The 14430-nt window shown below is 56.4% G+C and overlaps 2 protein-coding genes and 1 long non-coding RNA gene across 3 annotated transcripts; 2 read left to right on the plus strand and 1 right to left on the minus strand.

Moving 5' to 3' along the window:
* The first annotated feature begins 34 nt into the window (after nucleotides 1-34).
* On the plus strand, nucleotides 35-7410 carry RPS19 (ribosomal protein S19). Its single transcript, XM_037820705.1, has 6 exons — nucleotides 35-123; nucleotides 624-694; nucleotides 906-1006; nucleotides 5788-5971; nucleotides 6367-6421; nucleotides 7340-7410. The coding sequence occupies exons 2-6, from the start codon at nucleotides 624-626 to the stop codon at nucleotides 7364-7366; spliced, it is 438 nt and encodes a 145-aa protein (XP_037676633.1). The 5' UTR covers nucleotides 35-123; the 3' UTR covers nucleotides 7367-7410.
* On the minus strand, nucleotides 6195-7698 carry LOC119521973. Its single transcript, XR_005214441.1, has 3 exons — nucleotides 6775-7698; nucleotides 6585-6687; nucleotides 6195-6502 (listed from the first exon to the last, which is right to left on the minus strand). It is a non-coding gene; the product is annotated as an uncharacterized LOC119521973 (long non-coding RNA).
* A 3000-nt stretch (nucleotides 7699-10698) lies between these two features.
* CD79A (CD79a molecule) lies at nucleotides 10699-14296 on the plus strand. The gene is made up of 5 exons (XM_037820690.1): nucleotides 10699-10838; nucleotides 12372-12668; nucleotides 12807-12925; nucleotides 13611-13679; nucleotides 13789-14296. The coding sequence occupies exons 1-5, from the start codon at nucleotides 10769-10771 to the stop codon at nucleotides 13900-13902; spliced, it is 669 nt and encodes a 222-aa protein (XP_037676618.1). The 5' UTR covers nucleotides 10699-10768; the 3' UTR covers nucleotides 13903-14296.
* Nucleotides 14297-14430: the final 134 nt, after the last annotated feature.

Below are 14430 nucleotides of genomic sequence, written 5' to 3' on the forward strand. Positions count from 1 at the left end.
GACCAGCTTTTCTAACCCTGACCTCGCGAGTTCTGGGACTCTCGCGAGATCCGTCCCCCGACTTGTGCGTCCGGGAAACCCCGTCGCTCCCTTTCCCCTGGCCGGCAGCGCGGAGGCCGCACGGTGAGAGCCGCGCTCCTGGTCGGCCTGGGCGCGGGAAGCCGGGGCCGGGTTCCCCAGTACCGGGAGCACGCGTCTGAGGGCCCCAGGGCGCCCGGCCCGGGAACGCCCCGCCCCTGTAGCCGCGGCCACGTGCGAGCGGCAGGCCCGGGCATGCCTGGTCGGCGCACGCGGAGAACCGGGACTGGGACTGGGACTGGGCCTGGTGGGCGGCGGGGCGCTGCGTGGGACCCCCAGAATCCCGGGAGTTTGCATCGGATCTTCACAAACGGGGCCCAGTCTGGGTTCGTGGGACCCTTAGAGAGCGGCATCGTCGATGAATTCTGTAGGACCCCCCCCAGGAACCCGGGCCCTCTAGGGCCTGGAGTTAGCTAGGACCCTCGGGAGTAACAGGGGTGGTTAAGGTTGCGGTGTAGCTCGAGGAGCGGTTCAGGGACTGGCCCGGGTCCCTGTCAGTCGTCTGCACCGGGCCTGTGTTCACATGCTTGATCCTTCTCTCGCAGATGCCTGGAGTTACTGTAAAAGACGTGAACCAGCAAGAGTTCGTCCGAGCTCTGGCAGCCTTCCTCAAAAAGTGAGTATGGAACCTGACCCTTAGGGACCCTAGTTTGGCGACCACTCTTCCCGAAAGAGACCTGGGTTGCATTCCAGTTTCAGCCCCTTTCTTTGTATCTTGGAAGTATTTTAAGGTTCCTGTTAATCCACGGTTGTGTTGAGGGCAAGGGTTGGGAGTGTGAAGAAGTCTGTAGAGACTCCTGAATTGAACCTTACTGTCTTGATCTCAGGTCCGGGAAGCTGAAAGTTCCAGAATGGGTAGACACTGTCAAACTGGCCAAGCATAAAGAGCTTGCTCCCTACGATGAGAACTGGTTCTACACACGAGCTGGTGAGGAGCTGGGGCCCTGGGCTGGGGGGCTGTGATCCCTGTCTTCTGAACTCTTACTTGCTCCCCAGAGTTACAGGAAGAGGGGGGAGTCAAAGGTTACCACATACTTTGTGAGAGGCTTGTGTGAGAACCTATGGCTTTGGCTGAGCTGCAAACGAAACCCAGGGATCCATGAGTGGTCTCATGTTTTACTTAAAGACAGTTTGGTTTAGGAAGAGGTGGTGTCCGTTCTAGTTGCATGGAGTCATGCATGCTCCCTCGGTTCAAATCCATCTCTGCCCCTTAACTAGCTGTGTGACCTTGGGTGGATTACTTCCCGGTGCCTGTTAGATAAACTAAAATGGGACCAGTGATTATGCCAACATAGGGTCGTTGTGAGGATAAACAGAGTGCTTAGAAATGTATTCGTTGCAGAGCAATCATTCAAGGGATGTCAGCTGTTTTTACTGTTTTGTTATTGCTCAGATCATCACACTGGCTTGTCTTCTCTCTAACAAGTTCTTTCTAAGTGAGTAGCTGGAGGTCTGGTCAGATAACTTCTTGCTCTTAAACCCTGACAGGATCCCCAAGTGCCCAAAGAAGTGTCCAGACCTTAACAGTCTGTAACCTCTTGGCAACCCTTTCTCTTATCTTTGTTTTTAACAGACTAGTAATAACCTGAGTTATCCCGACTGCAGTGCTAGTTCTCACTTGACCTTGACATCTCAGGTTCCATAAGCCATCCCTCCACGAAGGCCTAACCCAGTGGGGTTGGGGGGTCCATGCTTCAGGTTATGCCGAAGCCTACACAGACCTTTGCTAGGGAGCCCTGGCCTCTCTGGTCTTCAGCTTTCTCCCTCTGTGAAGTGGGTGTTCCATCCTTGCCAAAGCTCGTCTCCAGATGGGAAGTGGATAGGAAGCTGAGTTTGGGAATTGGAAAATTCCAGAAAGACCTTGGTGCAAGTTGCCAAGCACTTCAGAACATGAAGCAGTTGTACGTTTCTGAGTCTACTTGCGCATCAAATGTCATTGGGGCCCAATCCGTTTCAGGTCTTGGTACTGACACATGGGACCAAGATGGGTTGGCTGTGGCCTCTGCGGCCCCCCACCCCAGCACTCTTTTTCCTTTATTTTATCTAAGAAAGCAGGCCTGGAGGAGGGCGGCTGTCTGGTTTGGAGAATTTTTTGGCAATGCCCTAAGAGTCAGCTTTGTTTCTGGGATAGGGAAAAGGAATCTTGATGCTTATTCTCATTTGGAGGGGCGAGTGTATGTGATTTCCACAACACCTGGTGATATTTTGCACCTACAAAAAGCTAAACAGGGGTGGTCATATCTGCTTTACAGTTGGGAGAACCTGATGCCAGGGAAGTTAAGAGACACGGCTGAGTTCTCCCGACAGTTGAGGCCACAGTGGACCTCTAAACCATTTGAAAGGACCTCAGCTCTTCCCTAGAGAGCATTTTGTTTTTTAACTTGAAATGGGATCAAGACCCTGGTTAATAAACCTAGACAAACCTGCCAGCAATTTTTACACAGTTGCTGTGTCCCGTTCTGCTCACCAGACGCCTTTCCCTGGCGGCTCTGCCTGCCCAGCCAGCTCCCTAGCTGGTTGTGTTTGAGACCAGAGACTGCCGTGGTTGTCAGCGACTTTTTACTGGCACCTGGCCCCTCCCATTTGTGTACTTTTCTGTTGCAGCGGCAGAATTATCATCACAGGCTGTCTGGCCCACAAAGCCTAAAATGTTTACTGTCTGGCCCTTGAAAGAAAAAGTTTACAAACCGCTGTTCTTGAATCTAGATGGCTTCCGCCCAGTTAGGCAGTCAGCTCATTGTATCAGGAAGTTGAGTCATTTTACCGAAGAAGAAACAGGGGTCTCTGCCCAACGTGCATAACAAATTACGGACACCAGAGTATCAAAAGGAGAGTTTATTGCCACCTTGAAGCAGTAACAACTACACCTAAGGGTCTAAAAGTCTGTCTCCCCAGTCTAAGGAGTTTAGGGTTTTTATGGATTCAGACAAGGGGAGATAGAATTTTTACTTTTAAAAGAGGAAATACAAGCAACTACAATTTACAAATGTAAAAAAAAGTGGAGCTCAGCTAGAACTAAGTTAACCATTACAATAACAAGTCAGTGGTAAGTTCCTTCATTAACATTAGGAGGTTGTTTTTGTGATTATAAGATTCTAAAGTTGTAAAACAGGATAAGGGTACAAGTGGGGCCAGTTAGGTTTTTACAATTTGCAATTCAATGGATTTCAGTAATTTCAGATATTTCCTTTTGGTTATTCTACAATATACTAGAAAGCAAGAAGACATCCATATCATGATTCGATCATTGTAATTATCTGTTAGGTTTTAATTTCTTGGTTACAGGTGAAGTGCTTTAAAGTCAACAGTGGGCAGGCATGGCATACTGGGTCTGTCCAAAGCTGGCTTGGTGCTTCCTGTTCTCTTTGGCTTTGGATCATGGAGGCTATGGAGGCTTCTCCGTTTGCCTCTCCCGGGGTCTTGAGGCTAAGCTGTGGGGACAGGGCAGATTCTGGAGGTATGTAGGGGGGATCATGGAATGTACAGGCCTTGTTTTTGGGGTGTTGGGGTTGAAGAAGGCTGGGGCAGAACTTGGCCCTCTGGGAGATGGGGGAAGGGTGAGGGCAGAGAACGGCTCTAAGGGGAGAAGCAGTGTCACGCAAGGGGAGGACTGACCACCGTGGGTCTTGGTGAAGAGGTGGAGTGGCCCCTGGCCTTGATTCTCAGACAGAACAGTCTGCTTTTCCTGCTCATGGTGTCTGGACGCATTTCTTGTAGGATGCAGGCTAGTCTGTCTTTGACTCTGGCACAGGCTGGACACCCACTCACTTGTACTGTATTAGAAGGACTGAGATCTGGGAGGTGATTCAGGCGTGACATCAGGGCAGTGTGGTAGCAGTCTGGCAAAAGAGGGTAAAGGAAATTCAGGGAGGTGGGGGTTCCGTTCCCTTCTTTTGATTCATTCAGTAGGTCAGTTTGGGGCCACCAGTCGGGACCTGGAACAGGCTGCTGAGATGCTGGGCCGGGGCAACTCTTGTGAGGGCTGGACTGCCTGCGCTCAGATGCAGAGTAGGCAGGTCCCGCGCTGGGTAGGGAGCTGAGCCTCGTGGCCTAGCAGGAGAGACGGGCATGGGACTCGCAGCTGCTCTCCCTTGACTGGACTCACAGCTCCCTGGCCCCTGCTTTGCAGTGCAAGGTGGGAGGGACTCCACAGGGCTTTCTGGGGGGGAAAGTGGGTTTGGAGAGACTGAAGGAAAAGCCACTGATGTCAACACCACTGATCTAAAGGGAATGGGGAAGAGGGGTTGATATTTTATAGGACTCAATATTTCAACTCTCACAGCTTCTAGATTGTGAAGTTACACCCTTCCTCTCCCTTCTAGTGGGTCAGAAAAATTATTAGCATGAACCTGCAAGGGGGTGGGGAGGAGGGGGTCCTTGTAATATAGGACAAAGGTTCTTATCTATAACAGATTTTGTACAGTGTCAAGAGAGATGGGAAAGTGCCCCATCACCACCCCATGAGAAGAAACTAATAGTCAGGCTTTATTGGGGTTTACTCTCGCGGTCAGTGTGTTCCAGGTGTGAGCTGCCTCGTTCAGTGCCACCACATGAAGCACCTGGAGGTAGATGGACTCCTCAACCAAGCCAGAGGAGCATGTTGGGAATCTACCTGACAGCTCAGGGCTTTGGCCACCTCTTTCCATACTTGTCCCAGGTAGAGACAGGCCCCAGCCCGCCAGACTGCAATTGAACATCCCTTCTCGCACACAGCCTCTTCTAGGAGTGTGATGTGCTCAGGAGTGGGCATCTTTTCTTTCCCCTTCCTGAGACAGTCCTGATTTCTGTGCCTCTGCCAGTGGCCTGTCCCCAACCCTGAGTTTAGCTCAAGTGGGAGAGCACATCCCAGGCATGGCTGGACCTGGGGAGACCTTGCAGGCTTCTCAGTAGACTGGGGTGGCTGGGCCCCCTGCCTTTAAGCTCCCTGGCCCAGCACGGTCATGCAACAGCAGTGTGTGGGCCCCAACTGCAAATTCATAGCGCTTGAGGTAGGAGACCACAACAGGGACAGTCCCTTGGGAGCTGTGTGATGTGGGCTAATGGCGGCCCCTCTGGAGCTTGTTTCCCTTTCTGTAAAGGATTCCTTGGCGCATTCCCACTGAATCGTCCCGAGACCAGGCAGAGGGACTGGTACCAGGTGAGGCCAGGGGGCTCACCCAAGATCATCTTGTTACCATATAGGTAGGAAGGGGCTTATACATTGGGCGCAGGGCCTGCCAGGCTAGAGTTCTGTGTCAGCCTTGACATCCGTGGAACAGGAGTGTGGGATTGATTCCCTGGAGGCTGAGGTCTGAACAGCATCTTAAGGGATAAACGGAGACTTGCCAGAGTCATGCAGCCACAGTGGGGTCAAGGGCCACCATGCCTGGGAGGAGGTGATGCACATGCCACAGTGGGGCCATTTCCTGCGAGGGGCATCTGCCCTGGCCTGTGGAACACTTAGTGGTCTCCTCTGGTCTCCTTCCCGGTGCTAGGCATGTGGAGGTGGTCCTCACCTGCCCACGGGGCCAGGGCAGCTCAAGAAGGCAGCCCTTGCCGAGCATCTTGATTTGTGTTCTCAGTTTCCCCAGCTATGAAATGGTAAGAAAGAGCTGCCCCCCTCCCTCCACACACAGAACTGTGAGAAAGCAGCCACCAGTGGCTGAGGCCCTTCTCCCTCAGCCTGCTCTGCCTGAGAAGGTCCTCAAGCCTCCCTCCTTCCCCACCTAGCTTCAACAGCACGGCACCTGTACCTGCGTGGAGGCGCTGGGGTCGGCTCCATGACCAAGATCTACGGGGGGCGTCAGAGGAACGGAGTCATGCCCAGCCACTTCAGCCGAGGCTCCAAGAGCGTGGCCCGTCGGGTCCTCCAAGCCCTGGAGGGGCTGAAAATGGTGGAAAAGGACCAGGATGGGTATGCGGGGAAGGGGGTCTGGTCAAGGAGCGGGGGGGTGGGGTAGGCAGAGACAGGAGGTTGTCAGCCCCCTGCAGGGTCCTGTCCCGGTCTCTCTGGCTGACTACCCAGAGCTCCAGGAAGGCAATTTAGCGACTGTCCACTTTCATTAGCCTGCTCGTTAACTTCTCCCAATTGATTTTTCGGGGCTTTTGATCTAATGCTTGCACAAATACCACCCCGTTAGCTCCCAGGGGGCTCCCACTCCTGCCCTAGCTTGTTAAAATGTGGCCAACTGGGGTCCTTGGCATGACTTACCTTAGCTGGAATCATGTGGTGGCCCCACACCAGGTGCCTTCTTGGGGAGGGGGCTGCGGGCCTGCCCTCACCAGCTTGTGTGACCCTCCTCCCCACAGGGGCCGCAAACTGACACCTCAGGGACAGAGAGATCTGGACAGAATCGCCGGACAGGTAAGGCCTAGGTGTGGGCTGGAGCTGGGTCCCTCGATGGTTCCATGGGCATATCCTGAGCCCCTGGACCTGCTTCCTGTCCTGGAGGGCACAGCCGGGCAGTGGGGGTCAGAGGAAGGCTGCCTGGCTGGTTTGAACGCCTGGGTGAAGAGAAAGAAGGTACCTGCAGAGCAGAGACACAGCTTCCCTTGTTGTCGGCATCCTTTCTGATTCTGGTTGCAGTGTTTTCATCATTTACACTTGCTGAGCTTTCAGATGGGGGACACCTGTAGGATGGAGTGGAGACTGGAGGGGGATGTAATTGTCATGAGTCAGGCCCCAGAACCCTGGTCTCCATCTGGACTCTCACTGACCTGCTTGGTGCCCTACGGGAGCGTTATTTCCCTGTGCAGCCACAGTCTCCCAGTCCATAGAGTGGACATCTCAGAAGGATAGGGTGGCCGTGAGGACCCAGTGGGTCACTGCTTCAGGATTCCCACTGGGCTTGACGTCTGCTCAGTGTTGGTTTTCTTATTTTTGTAACTACTATAGCCGCTTAGGAGCCTTGGAGTGTTTTGTCACTTAGTCAGGTGTCACGAAAGAGTGGAAGGAATGTCCTGTGGGAGTTGGGGGTGGCTGGGAATGAGAAGACAAGCTCCTGCCTGCCTGGTTTGTGGCCCAGAGCCTGACACAGATAGTTTGCTTTCCCCTCACACAGGGCATTGGGCAGAAGACAGAATCCAACCCTGCCCCCCACTTCCTCGAGTTCAGGTTAATGCTTCTATAAAATGGGAGAATACCTGGGTTGTGATGAATGCATTTGAAAAACTGCAAGTCAGGATGCCTGGCACACAGATTGGTCACTGCCTCTGGTCGGTAGCTATTACCAAGTACCCCTACACAGGCCCCAACACTGATCTTGTCCATCTTTTCCCACAGGTGGCAGCTGCCAACAAGAAACATTAGAACAAATGATGCTGGGTTAATAAATTGCCTCATTTGTAATCCTGGTCTGGCCATCTTGATTGGCTGCTTCTCTTCTGTTTTGGGGGGTGGGGGTGGTGAAGAGGGAGCACCTTACTGTGTGAGAGAAGCAAGGGGTCCAGCAAGCTGAGGTTGAATGGTGTTGAAGTGGGCAAAGCCTGGGGCCCAGATTGCCAGTTGAAATAGTTCCCAAGTGGGCAAGAAGTCCTGGCTGGTTGGTGCCTAGGAGCTGGCGGGGCTGCAAAGGTGCTCTGAGGTCTCCTGCCTGAAAGGAGGGCAGAAGAGGCAGGCCCTGCCCCCAGGGACATCCCCTACGTGCTTTCTGCCCCCACCCCTCCACCCCCCCCCCCGTGTCCTCCGCACTGTCATATGCACACAGTGGCATCTCATTTCACGGCCCTGTCCAGGGCGCAGTTTGCCTGAGCTCATATCTAGCTGGTTGTGAAATGGGACCAACCCACCCCAGTGTTATGGAGATGAGTGTTGACGTAGTGCACTAGCACCTGGGCAGGCCATCTCCACTGTCCTGCACGGCGACTGGCTCTCGGCAGATGGGGCGGGGCTTGGGCGGTGGGTGGCCCCACTCAGGGCACGAAGTCCGAATCGCATTCGGTGAGCACGTGCTCATCGCAGGAAGGACGAGCCCGGAAAGGGCCCCGGTGGTCCGAAGCGGTCATATCCATCTCGCAGAAGGGGGAAGGCTGAGATGCTGAACCTCAGTCGGTTTTGTCAGCCTCCCGATGTTTCTGCAGCCCAAGCTACTTCCTCGCATCTGACCCGTTGTCCCGCTTCCCTCCATGGGCAAGTGGGGCTTTGAAGTTCAAACAACTTGGGTTCAAATCCCAACTTCCCTCTCCTGTAAAGCTGCTTACTCCTTAGATTCAAGAGGATCCCTCGAGGTAACACATAAAGCCCTGGGGCAGGGCAGCACACCTGATAGGGAATCCGTTGGCATTGCCCAAATTTAATCCTGAGATGCTTAAAATGGAAATCAAGCCAAAGATTCCTACATCCGGTGAGGAATGAAGCTGTCACCCGTTCCAGCTCTGAGGCTTCCGGTGTTGGAAAATTTGTGTTCAATAAACAGGGCCTACCATGTGCCAGGGCTTTGCAAATATTTAATACACGCAGCAACCCTGTAAAGCAGGTGCCAGTGTAGTCCCCTTTGTGAGATGAGGACAGTAAGTCAAGGTGTAGGTAACTTGCCTGATGTCCCACAGTTGGAGTTGCCAGAGCCAGCATTTGAACCCAGGCCACCGGGTTTCAGCCTTCAGACTCAGCTGCTACAGTGAGCTGTCCCTTGGGAAATGAGGGAAATTGGGGCCTAAAGGTTTCCTTCTCCAAGTGGCCTTGGGCCAGTCACTCCCCATTCTGGGTCCTTAGGTTCCTCTTTCATATATTGAGAATGAAAACATTTCCCAGGGCCGTCGTGAGATCCCAATGCCCAGCAGGTCTGGTTTGCCCCTGCGCCGGGCACTAGGGGTGCTGGGTGAGTGGGAGTTGCAGGCCGACTAGGGCTGGAGGGGGCCCGAGAGCCAGCAGCTGCGCCTCTCCCATCACTAGGGGGCAGTCGAGGGCCTGGAAACCAGCTCAGCTCCCGAAGGAGGAACATAATAAATTCCAGGGCTGCGGGCTGTGGACCCAGGCTTCTCCCTGGAAGCCTGTAAGTGAGGAGGAACTGAGGCAGAGAGGCTAATGACATGCCGAAAGACACACAGCAAGGCGCCCAAGAGAACAACTGGGTCCCTGGAGGGAAGAAGGGAAGGCCCTGGGGTCAGAGAAGGGGAACCAACTGTGTCCTAGCAACCAGGCTAAGTACATTGTGTAATATTCTTACAGCCTCACAAAGTGGAGGAATTGCAGCCCTATTACAGGAGGAAAAACTTGGACAACCGGTGAGTCGGCAGAGCTGGAATTCAAACCCGGGGTCTCCAACTCATGACACCCAAGCTCTTCTGCAGAGGACACTATTGCATTTTCTTAAAAGTATGAAATACTTCAGGCACACAAAACAGTGTGTGTGATAAGTTAACAAAGATCCACAAACCCACCACCCAGCTTCAGAAATAAAACAAGATACCAAACCAAGGTTGGCGATGCCCCTGCACCCCCCTCCCCAGTCACAGCCCTCCTCCCTCCCCCTGAGAAGGAGCCACTGTCAGGAACTGGGTGTTTGACATCCCCCTGCCTGATGTTACCCTCTCACTACAGGTGTGTGCGTCATTTTGCCTTTTTAAAGCAAGTCAACTGTGTAGTGCCACATGTTTTTTCCTCCTCTTTGCTGCTTCTGAGATGCTGCTGTGTTGATGCAGGAAGCCCAGGCTTTTCCCTGCCGTCTAGAGCTCTGCGGCTGGCTGCCCCACAGCCCAAGCACCCATCCTCCCGTAAACAGGCTTTTAGCTTGTTTCCCAGTTTGTGCTCCCAAACATCTCCCTGCATTGAATTTTCTTCTACGCATCCTCCTCCTCCCTGTGAGGATCCCTGAACTGCCCACAAACAGTCCAATTACCTCGTGTTATTCCCCAACCCAACCCCTCAGGCCTCATTTCCTCTCTGCCTGCCCTGAAACCACACACTGGCACTGGAAAGAATGTGGGAGTCACACAAAAGGGGCTTTGGATCTCTGCTCCTGCCTTCTCTGGGCCTCAGTTCCCTCCTCCGAGCAATGGGAGACGGGCCCACCCCACCCCACAGTGGGGAGGCTAAAACGAAAGTGCCAGAAAGACCATCTCATGTCACAACACCAGGGAGCTATCTTATCTCCAGTTCACAGATTAAAAACACCAGGGCTCAGGGTGGGGAAATGTCTCCCCAAGGAGTCACCCAGCGAGCAGGCCTCAGGCTCATCGATACCAACTACGATTGCCAGGCCCCAGCTCAGGGCTGCACGAGCACAGCCCCTGCAAGCCCTCATCCCCAACCCTAAGAATCCAGGACACTGAGGCTAGAGAGAGGACAAAGTTCATGCCAGGTCATTGGGTGGCAGAGACCAAGCTGGGAACCACCAGGCCTGACCATCCGCCCGCAGCAGGCCCCGGAACGCCAGCTCCCCCTGCCCCCTTCCCCAGGCTCACCAGCAGCAGTGAACAGTGAGACCTTGACCCGGCCTCTTCCCCCCACCAGGCAGCCGTCCCTCAGGGGAATTGCGGCCACCGCAGGTGCAGGGAGCAGTTCCTCTCCACTGGTAGCCCTGATGCATGAGGCCCTGGGCAGGCAGGAGGCCGGGGCTGCCCCAGGCCCCACAGCCAAAGGGCCCAGCAGTGGGGACCAGTGGAGCCCAAATCCGACTGGGCTAGGCAGGAAGTGGGGCGGGGCTTGGGGCCGGGGTGGGATCTGGTACCCCAGGACTGCTGCCACCCAGACCGACCGACCCACTGCGGGAAGATGCCCGGGGGCCCAGGACTCCTTGGAGCTCTGCCTGCCACCATCCTCCTCTTGTTCACCGCTGGCCCGGGTATGTGGCCCAGGGGCAGGTGCTGGGCAGGAGGCGACCCCTGGGGGAGGCTGGAGGGAGGGGCACACGCGGAGCAGCGGGAGCGGGGAGCTGGGGAAGGCCCTGGGGGAATTGTATCTGTTGGTCCAACACTGGGGTGGGGGGTGGGGGAGCTGAGCTGAGGCTGGAGGGACCTCAGCAAAGTTGAGGGACGTCTGCAGCCCTGTGGAGGGAAGCATGGGCAAGAGACGCCTTTCCCACCCTCTTGTACCCAAAGGCCAAAATAAGGAACTAAGGTCGCTCTTGCCCGAGCCGGAGGGCTGGGGACAGGAAGGAGACGGGTCAGCGCTGAGCTCCAGAGGGGCCTGGAAAGCTCTCTCCTGTTTTACCTTGAGCCCCAGGCACCCTCTGTGTGGGGAGCCCCTTCTAAGTGCCAGGGGTGGGGAAGGGAGGGGAGAAGGGGGGCGGGTCATCAGCACCGCCCTTCCCCTCCCCCACCCAGCCCCAAGGCCACCTGGCAGGGACTGTGACTGCCTCCTTTGACCCCCGGAGGAGTTCGGAAGAGGGGAGGGCACTCGCCCAAGGTTGCGTAGGGGTCTGAGTCTTCTCAAGCCTGTGACCGTGACATTGCTCGGCCCCTTTAACCGCCTCTTCCTCCTTTCCTCTTCCTCATCTCCTGAGGCCTCCTGCCACCTCCAGAAGGGGACAGGGGGCGGCAGTGGGAACTGGCCTGGGGAGGCTGGGAGCCGGGGGTCCCCAGAGGAGCCTGCAGGGACACCCCATCTCCCCCATGCCACTAACCCCCATCCCAGCAAAGGACTGAACCCACCCCTGACCCCCAGGCTGACACAAAGAGGGGCGGGCCCAGGGTCACCCGGCAAGGCAGGGCCCAAAGAGCAGCTCCTCAGTCCCAGGCAGGGAGAGGCCCACGGCGGCCGGCATTTGAAGCCCACTGCTACCTACCCCCAACTGCCCTTCTCAGGCCTCCGCAGTCCCACCTATAAAATGGGGAGAACAAAAGAACCTACTTCTAAATGTTTGGTAAAGATTACAGAAGATAAAGTGCCCGGTGCAGGGCTGGGCTGTGGCCAGGGGTGGGAAACTGGACCGGGAAGGCCTCCAGGAGGAAGTGATGCCGAAGCAATTTTGGAAACAGCTATCCAGGCAGGGGGCTTCCCACACTAAGGAGTCAGATAGCCAAAGCCAGTGAGTCCAGTGGGGCCAACGTATAAAGTAGGGTCTGGGGCAGGTGCAAGAGATGGCAGTGGGGCGGCAATTAGGGACTCCGGGGGTGTCTCAACTCCCCACACACACTTAGTCATCCTCACTCTTCCCTCAGGTCCTCCCCCCCTCCCTCAGGGATGGCCTCATCCCCCACCAAGTGTGTCCTTACTGTCCTCCCCAGAGGCATCATCACTCTCCCCCACCCCCAAGAGGCACCCTGACTCTCCTCCCCCAGGAGTGTCCACACCCAGGAATAATACTGTAGCCCCAGGGGCCAAGGCTGGGGCTCGAGTCCCCATCCACGGTCCTGACCCACTGGCCCCTCCGCAGGCCCCTGGTGCCAGGCCCTGTGGGTGGACTCGGGCCCCCCGTCGGTGACGGTGAATGTGGGGGACGAGGCCCGCCTCCCGTGCCTGCACAACGGCACCCGCGCCAATGTCACCTGGTGGTTCATCCTCCAAAGCAACTACACGTGGCCGCCCGTGTTCAAGGGCGAGGGCCAGGGCGACAGGGGCGAGCTGACCATCTCGCAGGTGAACAAGAGCCACGGCGGCCTGTACCAGTGCTGGGTCAAGGAAGAAAACACATCACACACGCGCTCCTGCGGCACCTACCTCCGCGTGCGCAGTGAGTGGTCCCGGACCCCGGGCTCGATGCGGCAGCTGGTTCTCACCCGCCCCAGGGCTTCGGTGCTAGGAGGGGTGGGCAGGGGGGGTGGGGAGGGCAGCAGGTGCCAGGGCTCTGAGCTGCACCCCTTCCTCGCAGAGCCCCTCCCCAGACCCTTCCTGGCCATGAGGGAGGGCACCAAGAACCGCATCATCACGGCCGAGGGCATCATCCTGCTGTTCTGCGCCGTGGTGCCCGGGACGCTGCTGCTGTTCCGGGTGAGCCCCCGGGGCCCCCCAGACTGAGGCTCCCCATCTGAAACGGGAGAACGCCAGCACACACTTCACTGGGGTATTGGGGGTTAAGTGAGTTAGTGAGCTGAGTGAGTTAGGCACAGAGGGGGTGTCCTCACTCACCACCCCCCCCTACACCCCAGGAGGCCTCACTGCCCCCCACACACACCAAGTGTTCTCCTTCCCCTTCTCCAGGGTCATCCTCACTCCCCACCCCCCAAATACCTAGGGTGGGTGCCACTCTTCCCCCACCCCACCCAGGGTGTCCCCACCCTGGAATGTTGTAGCCCCCTCCACACCCATGCCAAGGCTAGAGAAGATGGGGGCTGGGGTCTCTGACCCTCCCAGGCTCCCCACAGGCCACAAGGCCCTGTTTTTATTGTTGTGTCATTGCTCACGAGAATAACATGGCAATGGAGAGAGCCAAAAAGACACTCGCTTTGGACCCAGAGACCCGGTCCACATCCTCCCCTGATGTGTGGCTTTGAGCATGGCCCTCACCCTCTGGGCCTCAGTTTCCCCTCCTGTAAAAGGAGGTAGTCAGAGCTCCTCCCAGGGCACTGGAGGAAGCACTCAGAGGAGTCACCTTGGGTAGAGCATCCCCGCCTCCAGGAGGCTCTAAGGATGTATCCACCTCCCCCCATGCTCACCGAGGCCCCCATCCCGACAGAAACGCTGGCAGAGCGAGAAGTTTGGGGTGGACATCCAGGATGACTATGAAGATGAAAATCTCTATGAGGTGAGTGGAGGGTGGGGACAGGTTACGGACAGCTGCGTTGGAGGTTCTGCCTGGGGCTCCTCCCTGAGGCCATTGGGCACTGATGCCCACCGCCACGTTTCCACCCCAGGGCCTGAACCTCGATGACTGCTCCATGTATGAGGACATCTCCCGGGGCCTCCAGGGAACCTACCAGGACGTGGGCAGCCTCCACGTCGGAGATGTTCAGCTGGAGAAGCCGTGACCCCAGCTGGGGACACCCCTGCCTTCAGGGCTCCCCACACCAGTGTCTTTCCTCGCACCACCTGGAACATTCTCCTCTTTCCACTGTCTTTCCGAGGCATTCCTGAGTCCTTTTCCTCCTTGGGGTGTTCTCCCCCCAGGCCTCCTGGGAGTCCTCAGTGTCCAGACTCTCCCCTGAGGGGGGTCGGCTCTTCTTCCCTCCAGACCCTCCTCATTCCCTCCACACACCCTTGACTCGGTCCCCCTCCCCCTGCCTCCTTTCCCAGGCTCCCCGGTGGGTAATGAGCCCTTAATCACTGCCTCAGGGGGAGCTGATTGTAGCAGCCTCGTTAGTGTCACCCACACCCCCTGCTCTGTCATGGCTACTTAGTGATAATAAATCCTTCCCAACTGCAGACCTTGGCAGGAGTCATGGATCTCATGGGCACTGGGCCACCCCCCTCCCTCAGACCCGGGAATCCCGGCCCTCAGCTCCCTCCTCCCTCAGACCTGGGCGTCCAGGCCCCAGCCCTCACCTACCCAACCGTAA

This window comes from Choloepus didactylus, chromosome 27, assembly GCF_015220235.1.
Source record: "Choloepus didactylus isolate mChoDid1 chromosome 27, mChoDid1.pri, whole genome shotgun sequence".
Lineage (NCBI taxonomy): Eukaryota > Metazoa > Chordata > Mammalia > Pilosa > Megalonychidae > Choloepus > Choloepus didactylus.